At 48.3% G+C, this 15,432-nt stretch overlaps 2 protein-coding genes across 2 annotated transcripts in view; one reads left to right on the top strand and one right to left on the bottom strand.

Moving 5' to 3' along the window:
• The window catches only part of fbxl19 (F-box and leucine rich repeat protein 19), a 14,328-nt gene extending 5,255 nt beyond the window's left edge, over positions 1-9,073 (bottom strand). Inside the window, 10 exon segments of the mRNA XM_084570036.1 lie at positions 2-53; positions 133-281; positions 283-567; positions 569-1,432; positions 2,625-2,657; positions 2,855-3,040; positions 3,225-3,311; positions 3,839-3,982; positions 6,454-6,654; positions 8,386-9,073. Coding sequence (XP_084426162.1) covers positions 2-53; positions 133-281; positions 283-567; positions 569-1,432; positions 2,625-2,657; positions 2,855-3,040; positions 3,225-3,311; positions 3,839-3,982; positions 6,454-6,639 — 1,986 coding nt within the window. The 5' untranslated portion in view covers positions 6,640-6,654; positions 8,386-9,073.
• Positions 9,074-10,217: 1,144 nt separating this feature from the next.
• Positions 10,218-14,744, top strand: ube2m (ubiquitin conjugating enzyme E2 M). Its single transcript, XM_084570472.1, has 6 exons — positions 10,218-10,571; positions 12,315-12,409; positions 12,562-12,600; positions 12,930-13,033; positions 13,155-13,218; positions 13,755-14,744. The coding sequence occupies exons 1-6, from the start codon at positions 10,457-10,459 to the stop codon at positions 13,893-13,895; spliced, it is 558 nt and encodes a 185-aa protein (XP_084426598.1). The 5' UTR covers positions 10,218-10,456; the 3' UTR covers positions 13,896-14,744.
• The last annotated feature ends 688 nt before the right edge of the window (positions 14,745-15,432 follow it).

Here is a 15,432-nt window from a genome sequence, read left to right on the forward strand (position 1 = left end):
TGGATCGCTGCCGGCTCAGGTCGATCTGAGTCCACAGCCGTTTGTCGCAGCACCTGGAGAGAAGAGACGAGCTCAGACGGTTTGTTTCACAACACGTTTAAAGTCGACATCTTCACAGGCGTTGGGACTGACCAGCGGCTCCAGGTGCGACACACCCTCATGCACACGCACAGCTCTCGGTGGCTCAGGTAGGTGAAGACCCGCAGCCACACGTCCCGCGTCATGATGTGGGCGGAGCCACAGTCCAGAGGCAGGCAGCTGGGTTCGGGGCAGGCGGGGGGGCGGCCGCACGAGGTGTCTCTCCATCTGAACGGGCCTCGGGGGCGAGGGCACGGCCGGCGGGCTGCGCTTCATCATCTGAGAGCGCGGGACGAGGCGGGACGGCTGCGTGCAGGGAGACGCCGCCATCGTTGACATCATGAGGCCGCTGCCTCCCCCTCCGCCCCCGTTCGAGGTGGGGATGGAGGAGGAGGAGGAGACGCTGTTCCTGGACGCCTGGTTCTTGCTGTTGCTACGGACCTTGCTGCTGCGGCTCCCGCTGCCTTTGGCCCCGCCCCCTCCCCCCCCCACTGTGTCTGTGATTGGTCAGCACGCCGCTGGCATTCTCCTTCTCGCCTCCCTCCCGCCCGCCCCCTCCCGTCCCCCCTCGTGTCCGTCCGTTGCGCGTCTCCTGCCCATTGCTGCGCTGCTTCCCCGTGAAGCCGTCGTGCTGCGAGGACGGAGGCATCTGATTGGAGGAGAGGGGTGAGGGCGGGGGGAGGGAGGTGGAGTTTTTCCTGGTCCTGTCCGAGGTGGGCGTGTCCTCCTCGTCTCCGTCCAGCAGGACTCCTTTCCGTCCTCGCGGAGGCAACCCCACCTCTCCTCCCCCTCTCCGTCGGGCCTTGTCTCCCCCTCCTCCCGTCTGCTCCTCCTCCCGCTCCTCGTCCTCCGCTCGCCCTGCCTCCCCCTCTGACTCCTCACTGGCACTGAAGCCCAGCTCAGCCAGACGCCGCTCCCTCTCCCTCTCCCTCTCTCGCTCCCTTTCCCGCTCCCGCTCGTTGCGACTTCTCTCCCTCTCCGCCCGGCTCCCGCTGTTGTTGCCGTAAACGACAGGGGGCGGCGGGGCAGGGGAGGAGGACGAGGGCGAGGACCCTCCCCCCTGGTCCCCCCTCAGGGAGTCATCCGAGTCCGACTCGGAGTCCGACTCCGAGCTGGAGGACGAGGAGGAAGAGGACGAGGCGCGGCGCTCCAACATACACATCCTCTTAAAGCGCTCCAGTTTCTCCCTGTGATGGGAGCGCTGGTCTGCACTCGACGTCCCGCCTGCGCCACCTCCGCCTCCCCCGCCTCCTCCAGGCTGGGAAGAGGAGGAGGAGGTGGAGGAGCCCTGCAGGCCTCCTGCTCCAGAGGAGGAGGTGGGGCCGTTTGACTCAGCCGCTTCCTGTTTGGGTTTCTGATGGAAGAGAAAAGACGGAGAAGTGATTCATGCTGGACTAACAAAAAGAAAAAGATAAAACTTGCCGCCGGTTTCTGCGACGTCTTCCAACCTTCAGACAAAACTGACAGAAAGAAAAGTCACCTGGAAGGAGCAGCTCCAACTACACAACCATTCACCTTTCAGTTGGACAAATGATTAATAATCTATATAAATAATAATTGATTTCTGAGGACACTGAAACAGAGCTGAAAGTAAAGCGGAGCTCAGCCGCACGCTAGAGGGTGAATCTGTTTTGAGAACATCACCATGGAAACGCTGCCGTATTATTCTGCTGATCAACTGATCCAGTGATTCTGACGAGAGTTTCAGGTGAAGGAAAGAACGAACCCGAGCCAGCAGAAATCACAAGCTGAACCTGAACTCAGCGCTCTGAGTGGAGCTCAAATTAAAGTAATGAACAGCTGACACAGAGCCAGAGTTTAAACCAGGGGTGTCAAACTCCAAATTTTAGTTCGGGAGGCCACATACAGCCCAATATGATCTAAAGCGGGCCGGACCAGTAAGATAATAGCATAATAACCTATGAGTTCATCTGTTTTAGTGCAAAGAAGATCGAGTAAATTAGGAGAATGTTTACATTTAATGAACTACTCTTCAAAAAAATGAAATTTTGTAAGAAAAATAAGTGGAATTTGAAGACATTGCTGTCTGCTGTTTAGTCCTGGGTCTCTGTGTTGTGTTCTGTCCACTTCTCGTACTAAAACAGTGGACAAATTAGGGATAGCAGTTATTTTCATTAAAAAATTGCAGTCTTCTATGTGACTTTGCAAATTCACGCTGTGGGCCAGATTAGACCCTCTGGCAGGCCTCTTTTGGCCCACGAGCCTTATGTTTGACACTAGGGGTTTAAACGTTGAAAAGACAACTCAACTGAAAGTTGATGTAAGCACTGTCAGCTCAATTAGAGATCTCATATATCATCTGTCGAAGATCATTATTATTTTTCAGTGCCAGGTTTTACTTCATAGTTAGTTTATTTAACATCAACTCATCTTTTCTCTCCTCCTGACACGTTATCTACACGGTTCAATAAAGATGATCAGATCTTACAGATTGTACAGTTGCGTATCAGTCACATCTGTTTGAAAAACTAACATCAACAGAGCGGCTTCAAACAGAAACCGGCGGGTGATCAGAAACTTCGTACCTTTTTGAGGCGCTTTTCATGGCCGCCTTTCATCTGAGGGACAAACAGGAGACAGAGCTCAGACACACTTCACTTAACGCACACATACACGCATGACTAAAGAAAATCACAGTACAGCCGGTGTTACAGCCTACAGCCGAACACACCTAATCAATCAACATCTTAATTAAAGCTTAAAAGCTCCTGCATGGCTACCGCTTCCCGTTTCAACGCAGCAGACTTGAGTTCACCTTCTTTTTCGGGCCACTGTCCGGCGGCAGCTCCTTCTCCTTCTTCCTCTTGTGCGTCCCGTCCGCCCTCCCGCCCTCGTCCAATGAGGGAGGGGCTTTCTTCTTTGGGGGCGGGTCGTCGGTGAGCTTCCAGCGGCCCACCTCCCCGTTGTCCAGCCTGCGCTTCCCCGAGCCGTCCGCCTGGTCCTGGACAGAAACACGTGGACACGGATTTCTGATTTATAAGGAGATACGTGAAGACTGAAGACACCAGAGATGAAGAGATTCTCTCTTTGTCCATCTCAGGCAGTCTGTGTCGACCTGACTGATCTGAGCCGAGTCTGTGTCTTTGTTTTACGTCCACTGGTCTCTGTCCTGGTCCGACACTCACCTTACTGGTTTTGCCTTCCTTGTGGCACTTGGGACACTCCCAGCAGTTTGGGATCTCGTCGTTGATGATTCCTTCAGCTTTGCCCATCTGAGGAGAAAGAAAACACACATCTGACTGACGGGAGTCATCAACGACAGCGCGTGTCCCCCTCAGAGTTCATCTTTCAGTCTGTGATGTTTGTGTGTGAGGAACAGCGCGGGCACAAACGCGTCTCCTCAGTCCCAGACTTCACGCCGAGGCCGCGCACATCAGCTGAGTGAAGGTCTCAGCTGTGGAAGTCTCTTTAAATGTTACCTTAATGTTGACTCAAGCGGCTCCAGCTCTATAATTATCTGTTACCTCGGCGCGTTCCTTCACTCTGCTGCTGCTGCTGCTGCTGCAGTGGCCCACTTTCTCCGCCGTCATTAAAGTTTCATTTACACAAAACTCGTGGAAGTAAAACTGAAATATGTGATTGTGCACCTGAGAGAATAAGCTGTTACACGTGAAGGCAGACTACAGTCGCTCTGCCTCTACAAAACCAGTCCTGTTGTGCTCATACGAGACGGCCCGCGTTACAACACCTCCCGTCGGCAGTCTGTATATAATGAAGCAGGTCCGATCAGCTGACTGACCTTCAGGCAGCTGGGGTGGATGATCTCGTTGCAGATGGTACACTCCATCAGGGAGAGGCTGAACTTCTCCTCCTCCGAGTCCACCGTGTCCTCCTTCCCCGCCTCTCCACATGCGAAACACACCGCCGTGTGAGGCAACACCGGCTGCAAAGAGAGAGAGAGAGAAATATGCGTGAGACACACCGGTTCATCAGGGCAGAGATGGACAGACAGAGACAGATAGACAGGTGGAGGATAAGTGGACAGGGAGGGAAAAAAAAAAAGAGGAACCAGTCCAGTATAACGCAGCTGTAGATAAACGCTGATGTTAAGGAGGTTTAATGTTTGTCAGGTTTACACTTCTCTCCTCTGAAATTAACTACTCGTCAAAGTGACACAGATCACAACAACCGGTCTGAAATGCGTTCACTCGTCTCCCAGCGGCCGAACGGCGCAGAAAATTCTTCCTCCTACACGCCATCTACTCAGGCGTCTTCTCTTTTTCTTGTTGCAGTCGCCGTTCTTCAACATTTACCACACGAGGCACAGTTATGAGTGCAACGACGTAGGCTCTGTGTGGACCTGTAGCTGTAGGCAGCAGAGACGAACTGAGGACTACTCTGTCGCTTTAATCTGCAGATCATGCCGAATCAGCGTTCGACTGTCACTGCAACAGTTCACGTGTCAAACATTTTACTCCGACAACTGGTCTGCCTCAGAGTCCGTACGCTCTGGTGCCTGTCTCCACATTGCTGGACTTCCTTCCTGGTTGATTTTTGTTTCTGGAGGTCTTGTGAATCATGACTGATGCTCTCTGCCGTACATTACGGGATGGTTATCCATCTACACTGAACACAGCTGCAGTGCAAACACGAAGGCCTTATGAGCAGAACACGACACCTGCACAGTATGTCAGACCTGCAGAGGGCGGCCTTCACATCATGTGATCAAACCAGCAAATGTAAATAAAAACAAATAAAGACAAAGCAGGAGGCAGCTGTTCCCACTGGTCCTCTGAAGAACCACCAGAGGGCATCCTCCTCCTCCTCCTCCTCCTCCTCCTCCTCCTCCTCCTCATCATGGAGTACAGAGAGGAGCATCCCTCTTCTCCCTACTACTCCTGCATTCCTCCATCCTCACTCTTTCCTCCCTTTCGACCAAACCGACCCATCCTTGTCCTCTTTCTCCAAACAAATAAATAAATCAACAACAGGGATGATATGAACAGCAGCAGCAGATCGCCCCGGCTCTCTCCCTCTCTCTGTGTGTGTGTTAAAGCATCTCCGTGAAACCACAGCAATGGATCAAAGCCAACTCTCTCTCACTCACAGCGCCAGCAACCATCTCCGGTTGCCACGGAAACCCAGCATCGTCGCCTGCTGGGCTCCATCTCTGCTGATGCTATTTGAAGAATCGACACAGGAAAAAAAAAAAAAAAAAAAAAGAATAAATCACACCTTCGGTTGTTTGAAGAAGACGTTCAGCCGAGACAGAGCGTGTACCTAAACGTACGTCTGTCTGTCTGTCTTTGCTGGGACTGTCCCCCCTCTGGTCCTCACTTCAGCACAGACTCCGGCGAGTTATGTCAGCAAGGGTCCCCGTAAAGATAGAAGTGCAGATGCGCGTGCGCCGTCATTGTAATGGTAGGATAATGTCAACATGTGTGCGTTTTAAAGTGTAGTTCATCAGGAAAGGGAAGCCGGCGGTGTGTTGTGACCGATCAACGAACGGTCCTGAGTCTCAGCTTTAACCCCAAACGGGGTCACAGTCGGCGCCGACGCACACGGCACGGTCTGCCGAGGAAGCGGACGCACCGAATTCAACCAAAGTCAACGCTGACCGCCCAAAACAAAACGGACCACGGGCATCGGCAACACTTCAGAGAAATGCACATGAAGACAGATGGGCGTGTCGGACGGATCAGAGGACTGAAAACATGTCAGGCCCTGGTTTTTTTACTGCAGGCCGCGAAGGCAGAGCGGACGCTGCAGCTTCTGGACGACAACAACAACAACAACATCCACACGGAGTCATGTTTGGACGTATTTAGTGTGTGACTGGCGATCAGAAGCCAGAGAGAGTTAGAGAGCATTTGAAGGAGGAAATGACAAGTCAAGAGATCCAGATCTGAACGCAGAACTCAAGCTGAGAACCAACAGCTTGTCCTCACAACGTTCACATCCTGGATGGTACTGTTGTCATCTGTTGGAGCTACACTGCACACACACACACACACCTCGCTCATCTATTCTCATTGCTCGTCTATGCAGCTATGCAGCTTCTGTGGACAGAGTTCATGTTGAGAGAGATTTCTTGCAGTTTTGGTACCAAATCTCTGGTTCGGTGACGTTGTGAGTTAATCTAAAACCAGCAGGATGACGGGGAATATTCTGGGACAGATTAATGTACAAATAGGTTGTATGGCTGTATTATTAGTGACATGTCAGCAGTGTTATGTGACAACAGTAGTGAGAACAGTTAGTCTTCTTCTATCTGCAGTAAAAGCAGAATGGTTACACCAGCTGGTCCGACTCACATCTGTGCAGCCGTGCAGATGTGAGGCGTCCGTCACTCAGCCATTCCGTCAATCTACATGCGTGTGTGTGTGTGTGTGTGCGTGTGTGTGCGAGCCTCACCGCCGTGCACTGCCTCAGGAGGCAGGACTGCTTCATCCGGCCAGGTCCCCCGAACTTCTTCATGTCCTTGCAGAAGTGACACTCTCCGCACTCCGTCCTCATGCAGGCCTGGCAGCGCCGGCACCGCGTCCGCCTGCGCCTCGCGCCCCCGCCAGCCCCCCCGCCCAGCGCCTTACTGCCCGACATCCCCGAACAAGTCAGCTGTGTGGGGGGGGGGGGGGGGGTGGGGAAGAGACACAGAGGCAGAGAGCAGAAGCAGGTCAATGTTATCGTCCCCGTCAGGTGCCGACAGCCGATTCGTTCGGATCCACGATTCGGTCACTACACCTGACAAATGTTTAATTTCGCTCTGCTCGACTTTCTCAGCGCTGCAGCTCTCGCTCCTTTCCGCCGCAACACACCGAGGCTGCAACTAGCGTCCCTAATTACTATTGTTCCTTTACTGTTTCGCAGGATTGAAAATGACGTCTTTAAACGTTTCATCTTCTCGGACCGTGTGTCCAAAAACAGGTCGCTTCTTTTACTCTCACTCTTTCGTGTGAAATGAAAACATGACATGCTTGTTTCGCTTTGACGGGAACTCCTTTCACTTTATGTAACATCCAAACGCTTTATGACTGGTCCACTGTTGTTTTATGATACAAAAGACAACACAATGAATCAACCCTGGTGATGCAACGAACGGAAAAAAAGCGAACTAAATCACAGCAGAAAGACTTTCTGTTAACGTGACGCGCATGAATGAAAACAATCAAAGACGTGTTAAAGTTCTCGGTTTGTTTGAGCGAAAGTCGAGAAAGCGAAACAAAAATGAAACAAACAAACAACAACAGAGAAATGCCTCCTCTGATAATAATGAAAGTTTGCCTTTCGGGTTAAAATCTGGTGTGTTTACACTGAAAACATTACTAATAATGACCAAACTGGATGATCTGTACAACTTTCAGCTCATTGTGTGTTATCACAATAGACTCGATCTCTTTGTTTGTTTTGTTTTTTTTAACAAGATGTCAGAAAACAATGCTCAGACAGCATTCAAGTATTACAAGGTGATGTCTACGGTGAGAGGTATCCGGCATCGCCTCGGTATTTTTCTGCTGATTAATCGCTCCAGCAGGTTCAGATGTTTTGTGTACTTCGGTGTTGCTTAATAACTCTGCTGGTGAGTGTGTGCTGGTGTCAGGAAGCAAGTCTAGATTGTGTAATCAGTCACTAATAAGCTCGCACACTGGCTTGCAGTCCAACTTGAGCACGGTGCTGCAGCAGTAGATCAAAACTTTCACCGATCACTGTTCAGATAATCAACTCAGCTGGTTTGACACTACATGATATCTCAGGCTGTCTGTTTGCTGCCTTTCTTTGTCGTGTGTGACAGAAAATTTGAGAGGCTGCAGCTCAGAAAACCAACTGAAGCCCTGATAAATGTGTCTGGTCACTTCCTGACTGGGTGAAAGTGTGCACGGGTCGTTGGAGAGCACAACAGGCAGGTGAATCGATGACAAAAATAAAGGCTAGCTGCAGCCATGGCACAGCTAGCTAACACAAGTTAGCCTGCCAGGAATAATGAAGATGCGCATCTGGCACCACTTGCAGATAGCGGCTAACGGCTAGCAGCTAGCGCGTCTCAGGAACACTCACGGAGTCAGCGCGAGCGAACCAGCGGGCACCTGCAACGGTCACAAACGGTCCGTTCCGTTAATTAAAGAACCACACAACTGAAATGACACCCTCTCCCTCCCCATCCCCATCCCCATCCCCCGCGACGGGGGAAAAAGGTAACCGTGCTAACATGTTAGCAGGCTAGCAGTCCGTCCGCCCCCTGCAGTAAGCTTCCTCTTTCATTATCTCCGTGCTTCGTTAAAGAGCAGCCTGGCAGGTGGAGGTGAACAATACTCGGCTGCTAACGGGGCTCGTCCCCCCGCGGGCTCTCACCTCTTCGTATTAGGTCGCATACTCCTTGGTCGCTCATTAGAATGAATACTAGCCAACAGTTAGCCAACGTTAGCTTGTGTTCGGCGCAGCTAGCCGTCCGCTTCCTTGTTTCTTTCTCCGCCAGGCTGCTGTTAGCTCCGGGCTGCGCTTCACATGCGTCCCATCGTGTTAGCTCCCGGTGTCGCGGCTAGCTCCCGGGCTAGCCTATCTGACCCGCGGTGGGTCTAAATGTCTCGATTACCAAACTGATCGATATCGATAAAGTGAAGGGCGCAGTGCTGCTGACTGAGTCGTGCCCATTCACTCCTCTCTCTCTCTCTCTCTCTCTCTCTCTCTCTCTCTCTCTCTAGCTCTCCCTCTCTCTCTAGTGTGAGACTACCTCTCTCTCTCCCTCTCTCTCCCCCTCAGCACGTTACAACGTGTTCCTCGGCTCTTCTTCCCGGGGGGCTTCAAAACACACAAAACGGCTCATTTTCACTGAAGCGCAGCGTTTTAAAAACGACACTCGGTTATAACCCTCCGCGGGAAGTAGGCCCCGCTGATCACCGCATTAACATGAATCACATATTGGGAATAAAGCGCAGCGCACAGCTATTGTTCTCTGTGTCTATTGTGTATGTGTATGTGTGTGTGTGTGTGTGTGGCGTCTCGGCTGCGGTGTTGTGCGTGATTTGGCTCAGTGTCAAGTTGGACGTTGGTGACACGTTTAACCCCCGCATTGATTACATCACACAGGTGACCGCAGAGAACGCGCTCTGCTTCAGACAGGGACAAATTAAATAAATAAATAAATGTGGTAAATAAAATATGGGCAGCGAAAATATGCACGCCCCGCCTCTGCGTGCTTTCGTCAGGATGCGTCTTTTGCAGAAAGGCATTCTGGGTGTTGTATTTTTTTTTTACAACAACAATAATAATACATATAAAAAAAACAAAACTAATAAATGTAAAATTATAGTATAACATGAGATAGGTTCAACATTTACCCAAAATTAAACTCGGAGTAAAATTTTTTTTTTTTTTAAAGCAACAACAAAAAGACACTAAATCATCAAACTGAAAGTAAAAATTAGTAATCATCAAGAGAAAATTTTCTGTGTCTGAAAAAATTTAATCTCCCATACAGAGTGAGCATATTGTCATGCTTTTGATAATTTCAAACATTATTCTGCCACTGATGTGCAAATAAGACCCCGGAGGAATAAAAAAACTACACATTATTTATAACGTACTGTTAATATATCATATTATACCACCAATACACTAGTAAAAATATAAAAAAAATCCTCAAAAGAGAGTCACGGAGAGCCTTGAGACGGAAAGATGTTTATTAAATGCTAATGAACACACTCATACAAACTTTATTATACAAAACATGTTGCATTTTAACAAGCCCGTGTCGCAGGTTAGACCTCATACTGTTCAGGGTTTAGTTGTTGTTTTTAAATCAGTGAAGTTGTACGTATTCTGACAACCCATGTAAAGTCATTATGTCTCTACTCGAGTATAAATGCTTAACTTTTAAAAATGATAAACGTTAGAAGAAGTATAAAAGTATTTAAATAGATAAAAAATAATAAGACTAAGAGCACAAAATGGTTCCATGCAGGAAAAATAAAAAATACTGCATTAATAAATAAAGTGTCAAATGTGTACTTTTTAAAAAACCATCAAATAGGAGTTTTGCATGATGAGTAAATGACAAGATATACAGTATTACTGTGTCACATGTTTTGTTATGTCGTTATATATTCCATATCTTGCAAAAAGCTGAGTAAGTATGTTTTTATGACACATTTTGAGAGACTAACACACTTTTAAATGAAACACTCCCTCCCTCCTCCTCTCACCCCCCTCTCGCTGCCCGGCCGCTCCTGCTAGCTAACAGGCTAGGCTAGCTCGGCGGCTAGCTTCTCTCCTCAGTGTAATTAGTTGAGACGCACCGGCTCCATCCACACTACGGTGCTGTTAGGACTCATCTGACTCCCAAAAAAAATTCACGCCCGACACAGACAGACTGAGACACCGAAGGGAAACAAAGTTTAGGAATCCGATTATCAAATATCTGAAGATGATTAAGCTCTTTTCCCTGAAGCAGCAGAAGAAAGACGAGGAATCTGCTGGAGGAAACAGAACAGGAGCCGGGGGTAAAAAAGCCAGCGCGGCCCAGCTCCGAATACAGAAAGGTAGGCTAGTTAACAACACCAGCGCCCGGTTAGCTGTGCTGCCTGCCCGGCTGACTAGTTACCAATAAAAACAACAGGCTAACACAGCCCCTAGTGACTATGATACAGCGATCCAGACCGTAACAGCGAGTGTTTTTTTCATAACTCACACAGGCTAACAGCTAGCACGCTAACTGTAGCCTGAAGTGGGGTTAGCTAACGACGGCTAGCTTGTGCTATATTTGAAAACAAAACGCAGACACCCTCCGAGGAGCTAACCGCTGTCTGCCTGTTAAGGCTAAAATGTTAGCACACAGCTAACACCGAACAACAGCAAACCTGGAATATCTTCTTCTGTGCTCACTGCTAACCTGGAAACAGCTGACAGCCTCTAAACATTTTTCAGAATTATTTTAAAGTTAGCTAACACCAGCTAGCTTTTACCAGCTAACTTGCTGTGTCAGCTCTCTGTTCAGTTCTTTAAAAAAAAATTAGACAAACATCTTGTGTACGTCTGATCAGATTTGATCGAGGCAGGGGACAGACATGCTGGCAGGTAACCAGCCAGGTTTGGTGTCGGGAAAAACAGTTTAACTCGGATTATTTCACACCTACAAACAAGGGTGATGCAGTCCACTCAGAGGAAGAGAGATGTCTTCCTGTCTGGTTCACACTTTTAAGATCTAACACACGACCTGTCAATCGGCTCACCCTGAAAAACACATCTGGAAAGACACAGATCTGACAGGTGGTGGGCTGAACTGGGACCTTTGGCTTCCCGTGCCTGTTTAGTGGACACACGTCTTCCTGAAAACATCACAGAACTGATGAACACGCTGTTAGAAATGATGGTGGACTGATGTTGCGTTCAGATTTAGCAATAAACCCTCTTGAACGCCTGTTGATGTCCCCAACATAAAGACTAACCAGATTTACCTTGTCTCACCTCACATGACAACTTCCACATCATGTCCCGGACCTACAGGATCTGAGAGACTGTAACCATGGCGACGTTAAAGACAGACAACATACCACAATATCCTCCACGGACGTGTTTATTTTTTAATTCTATCTAACTCCACATCCGGACCTCAGGATGTTTAAGTCTGATCAGCTTATTAGTCATAAATTCTGGCTGTGACTTGAGACACACATCGATGCTGACCAGTCAGTGTTGATGTCATCGGGTAGGAGGAGCCATAAAAACAACTTCCTGTAACCAGGATGTAAACAAACAAAGTCGCCTGAGGAGGACATTAGAGGAGGTCTGTCTTTAACATTGTCATGATTACAGTCTCCGTGCTCATGTTGGTTAACATCATGGACACATAACGGGGTAAAAAAAAGAAAACCGATAGATTAGTCATTTGGATTCGTCCGAGGTGCAGCGTCACGTGTCGTCCAGCGCGATCATAAACATGAACTAAATCATCATCAGTCTGGCTTGTGTCAAGTTTCGTTGTTGTGGAGTCTGAAACTGATAAACACATGTTACTAAGACTCAGTGGAGCCTGCATGAGGAACCAGTTCTGCTTGACCAGGAACTTTGAGGCTCTGTGCTCAGACACATTTAAGTTAGAAAATAAAACTACTCACAATAACTGATTTATGACGGCTGTAGGCATCACCGATCATTTTCCCATCTGCAGATTGACAGCTCGTTGACCACGTCTCCTCCTGCTGAGTCTGAGTCTTTTGGTGTGTGTCACCGCTGCTTGTTCATAAAGATGACTGATAAATGAAAAATGTTTCATTGTGTTTCAGACATCAATGAGTTGAACTTGCCAAAGACGTGCGAGATCAACTTCCCTGATGACGACGACCTGCTCAACTTCAGACTCATCATCTCACCAGACGAGGTGTGTGTGTGTGTGTGTGTGTTTAGGTTATCTTTAAATTAGGTTGAGGTTAGCCTCATTTTCAGCACTGTGAGCTGCAGCATATTCAGATGAAGGAGGATGGACTGAGTATTGTTCAGCACATAAACTGTCTGTTTCTGTTTTTGTCGCAGGGTTTTTACAAAGGAGGAAAATTTGTCTTCAGCTTTAAGGTGAGAAGCACCTTGAGTTACTCATGTGTAAACGGTTCTTACGCCTCTCACATCTGTTTGGTCCCAGCATTTTCTGAAACAGTGCTATAACTCATATTCATTACATCATATTCTCCAACATCCCGACTGATGACCAGCTTCCTCATAACTACGAGATCCAGATGTTGTAATTATGAGACTCTACACTGTGTTTCTGAATAAAAAAATGATTTCAGCCAAGTTCCTCAGACAAACAAAACAAAACTTTGTCTCATTAACCAGAGAAGAAGAAATTTTTATTTCGATACAGTGTCACTGAGGTGGTTAAATTAAACGTGTTTGTCTTTCAGGTAGGACAGGGTTACCCCCACGACCCTCCCAAGGTAAAGTGTGAGACGATGGTGTATCACCCCAACATTGACCTGGAGGGAAACGTCTGCCTAAATATCTTAAGGTAAGTTATCTGAAGCGATTTGGTTCAGTAAAACTTGTGAATGATGATGAATGCAGGACACACCTGCTGTCAGTTGAAATGATTTAAAGGTAACTTTTTTTTTTCATCTCCTTGTCCACAGAGAGGACTGGAAGCCTGTGTTGACAATAAACTCCATCATCTACGGTCTACAGTATCTATTTCTAGTGAGTTTGATTTTGTTTACATTCAGTCTGTTAGGGTGATGATACATTAATATTTACAGAGAAGTTTTTATTGGTGTTTAATCTCCTGTAACTACCAATCATTGTGTTGTCATTGGCTCAGAATAGTTATAGTCCACTGTGTTTCTACTTGTAAATCAGATAAGAACAAAAACACCAAACACTGATTCTACAAATGACCTTAAAGGGTCCTAAACGCTTGTATTCACTTGGCTGCAATCTGCTGTGCCACCACTAGATGGCATTAAACTCTACACGCTGGACCTTTAAATAAAGTGTCCTGAAGGCGGATAGATTATTTCTTAAATTCAAAAGCTCAAAATCAGCTTTAAGAAAATGTCTCACTTCATCTTCAGTTTTTATGACTGCTTTGCCTCTTTAAATATTTACATAATTTATTGATCACATCAGTTTTTGTTTTCTCAGTTTGAGGGCTTTCTCGGACAAAACAAAACACGTAAACGTAATTTTGAGGATGGATGCATTAATCGGCTTCTCCCTCCATCCTCCCCCTGCAGGAGCCTAACCCCGAGGATCCGTTGAACAAGGAGGCAGCAGAGGTGCTCCAGACGAACCGGCGGCTCTTCGAGCAGAACGTCCATCGCTCTCTGAGGGGCGGCTATGTGGGCGCCACCTACTTCGAGAGATGTCTTAAATAACTCGGCGTCCCATGATCCTCCAAACTCCCCCCCCCCACCCTTCCACCTTCACTCCTCACCTCCTCTTCCCCCTCTGCCTCACCCCTCCTCTTTCCCCCTTTCCTCCTCAGTCCTGCTCGTTGGCTGAAGCAGGAGCTGTGGCAACAGAAAGCAGCACGCCAGAAGACGCTTTTCTGATTTAAAACACAAGAAGAAGAAACTCCACCCTCTCCTCCTCCTCCTCCCCTTTCTCTTCCCCCCCTTCCCATATTTCTCTCTGTTTTACTTCCAAGACGCAGCATTCAACCGTTTACACGCCACAGCAGGACGCCAACACACAACACGCACCTGACTGGACTCCAAAAGATGGCCGACAGCAGCCAGCTGCCAATGATGGCGATGGAGGATGGACGGTGGGGGAGGGAGGGAGGCGTGGGTGATCAGTGAATGTTGCTCGGGTGAGCTGACGATTCGGTAAACGCCACAACGCTGATGATGATAATGATACCCACACAATTTTTGTTGTTTTTAATTTTGCGTTTGGCGTAGACACCTGATGTCAAGCAGGTGGTAAGAAGGCCACGCCCCCTCTCTCTCTCTACTGTCCGTTCATTTGTTACACAACCAGCAGCAAACTCCAAACTCCTTTCGACTCCGGTGCGGGTTGACCCTGGGTGGAGAGATAGTTGCCCTGGCAACCTGACAGTGTTGGTTGCATTGCAACTGGATGGAAGACCTTGTGATGCTTTGTGGGAGGGGCTTATAAATCAATGACAGAGCAGAACCGCCTTAAATTGTTTTTTGAGTTTTTAGCTGCACCTGTAGGTGTGATGTTGTCAGACAAGGGGCGGGACTTGTCTGGGTGGGAGGGGCTCTTAGTGACAATGTAAAAGGGGAGGGGTTTGTGTGGAAAGAGATTTGACAAGGTGGGAGTGGCTGGTGAGTCATAAAGGAGCAGACATGCCTTAAATTCTTTAATGAAGACGTCAGCAGAGAGACTCCACAGGTGGTGACATAACAGCATCCAAGTGGAGGGAGGAGCTCGGGGAAGTAAGTGGAAGCTGGAAGCCTGGTCACACGCTGATTAGCTGTAGGTGTGACGGGTGGCTTTATGGAAACGTACCACGCTGGAATAGATTAGTTTGGAGTTTGCTGCTTAACACACACAGACACGAACACAAATCAAACACACAACGTTGGTAGGCGGAGCGTTGTATCAGGTGGGCAGGGCTGTCATGGGGTGGGCGGGGGTGGGGGGGTTGTGTGTATGTTTAAAGGAGTCGGGGGTGTGGGTGGGGTTACGGGGGAGGGTGCATTTGATTTTCATTTTGGGAGGGGTTGCTGCGGGTGGGGTTAAAGAGGGGAGGGGCTTAAAATGTTAGGATTCTATTGTGTATATTGAAACCCCAGCTGTTCACATTGACTGCAATATGATTTATGTTAAATAAAATATGAACTTGAATGATTATAACTGTTGTGGCGTTTCAGTCAACACACAGAAAGAAGGCAGTGATGCAGAGCGACACTTAAGAAAACAGACACGCGCGAACTGTGTTGC

Source organism: Chelon labrosus (genome assembly GCF_963514085.1).
Source record: "Chelon labrosus genome assembly, chromosome: 21".
Lineage (NCBI taxonomy): Eukaryota > Metazoa > Chordata > Actinopteri > Mugiliformes > Mugilidae > Chelon > Chelon labrosus.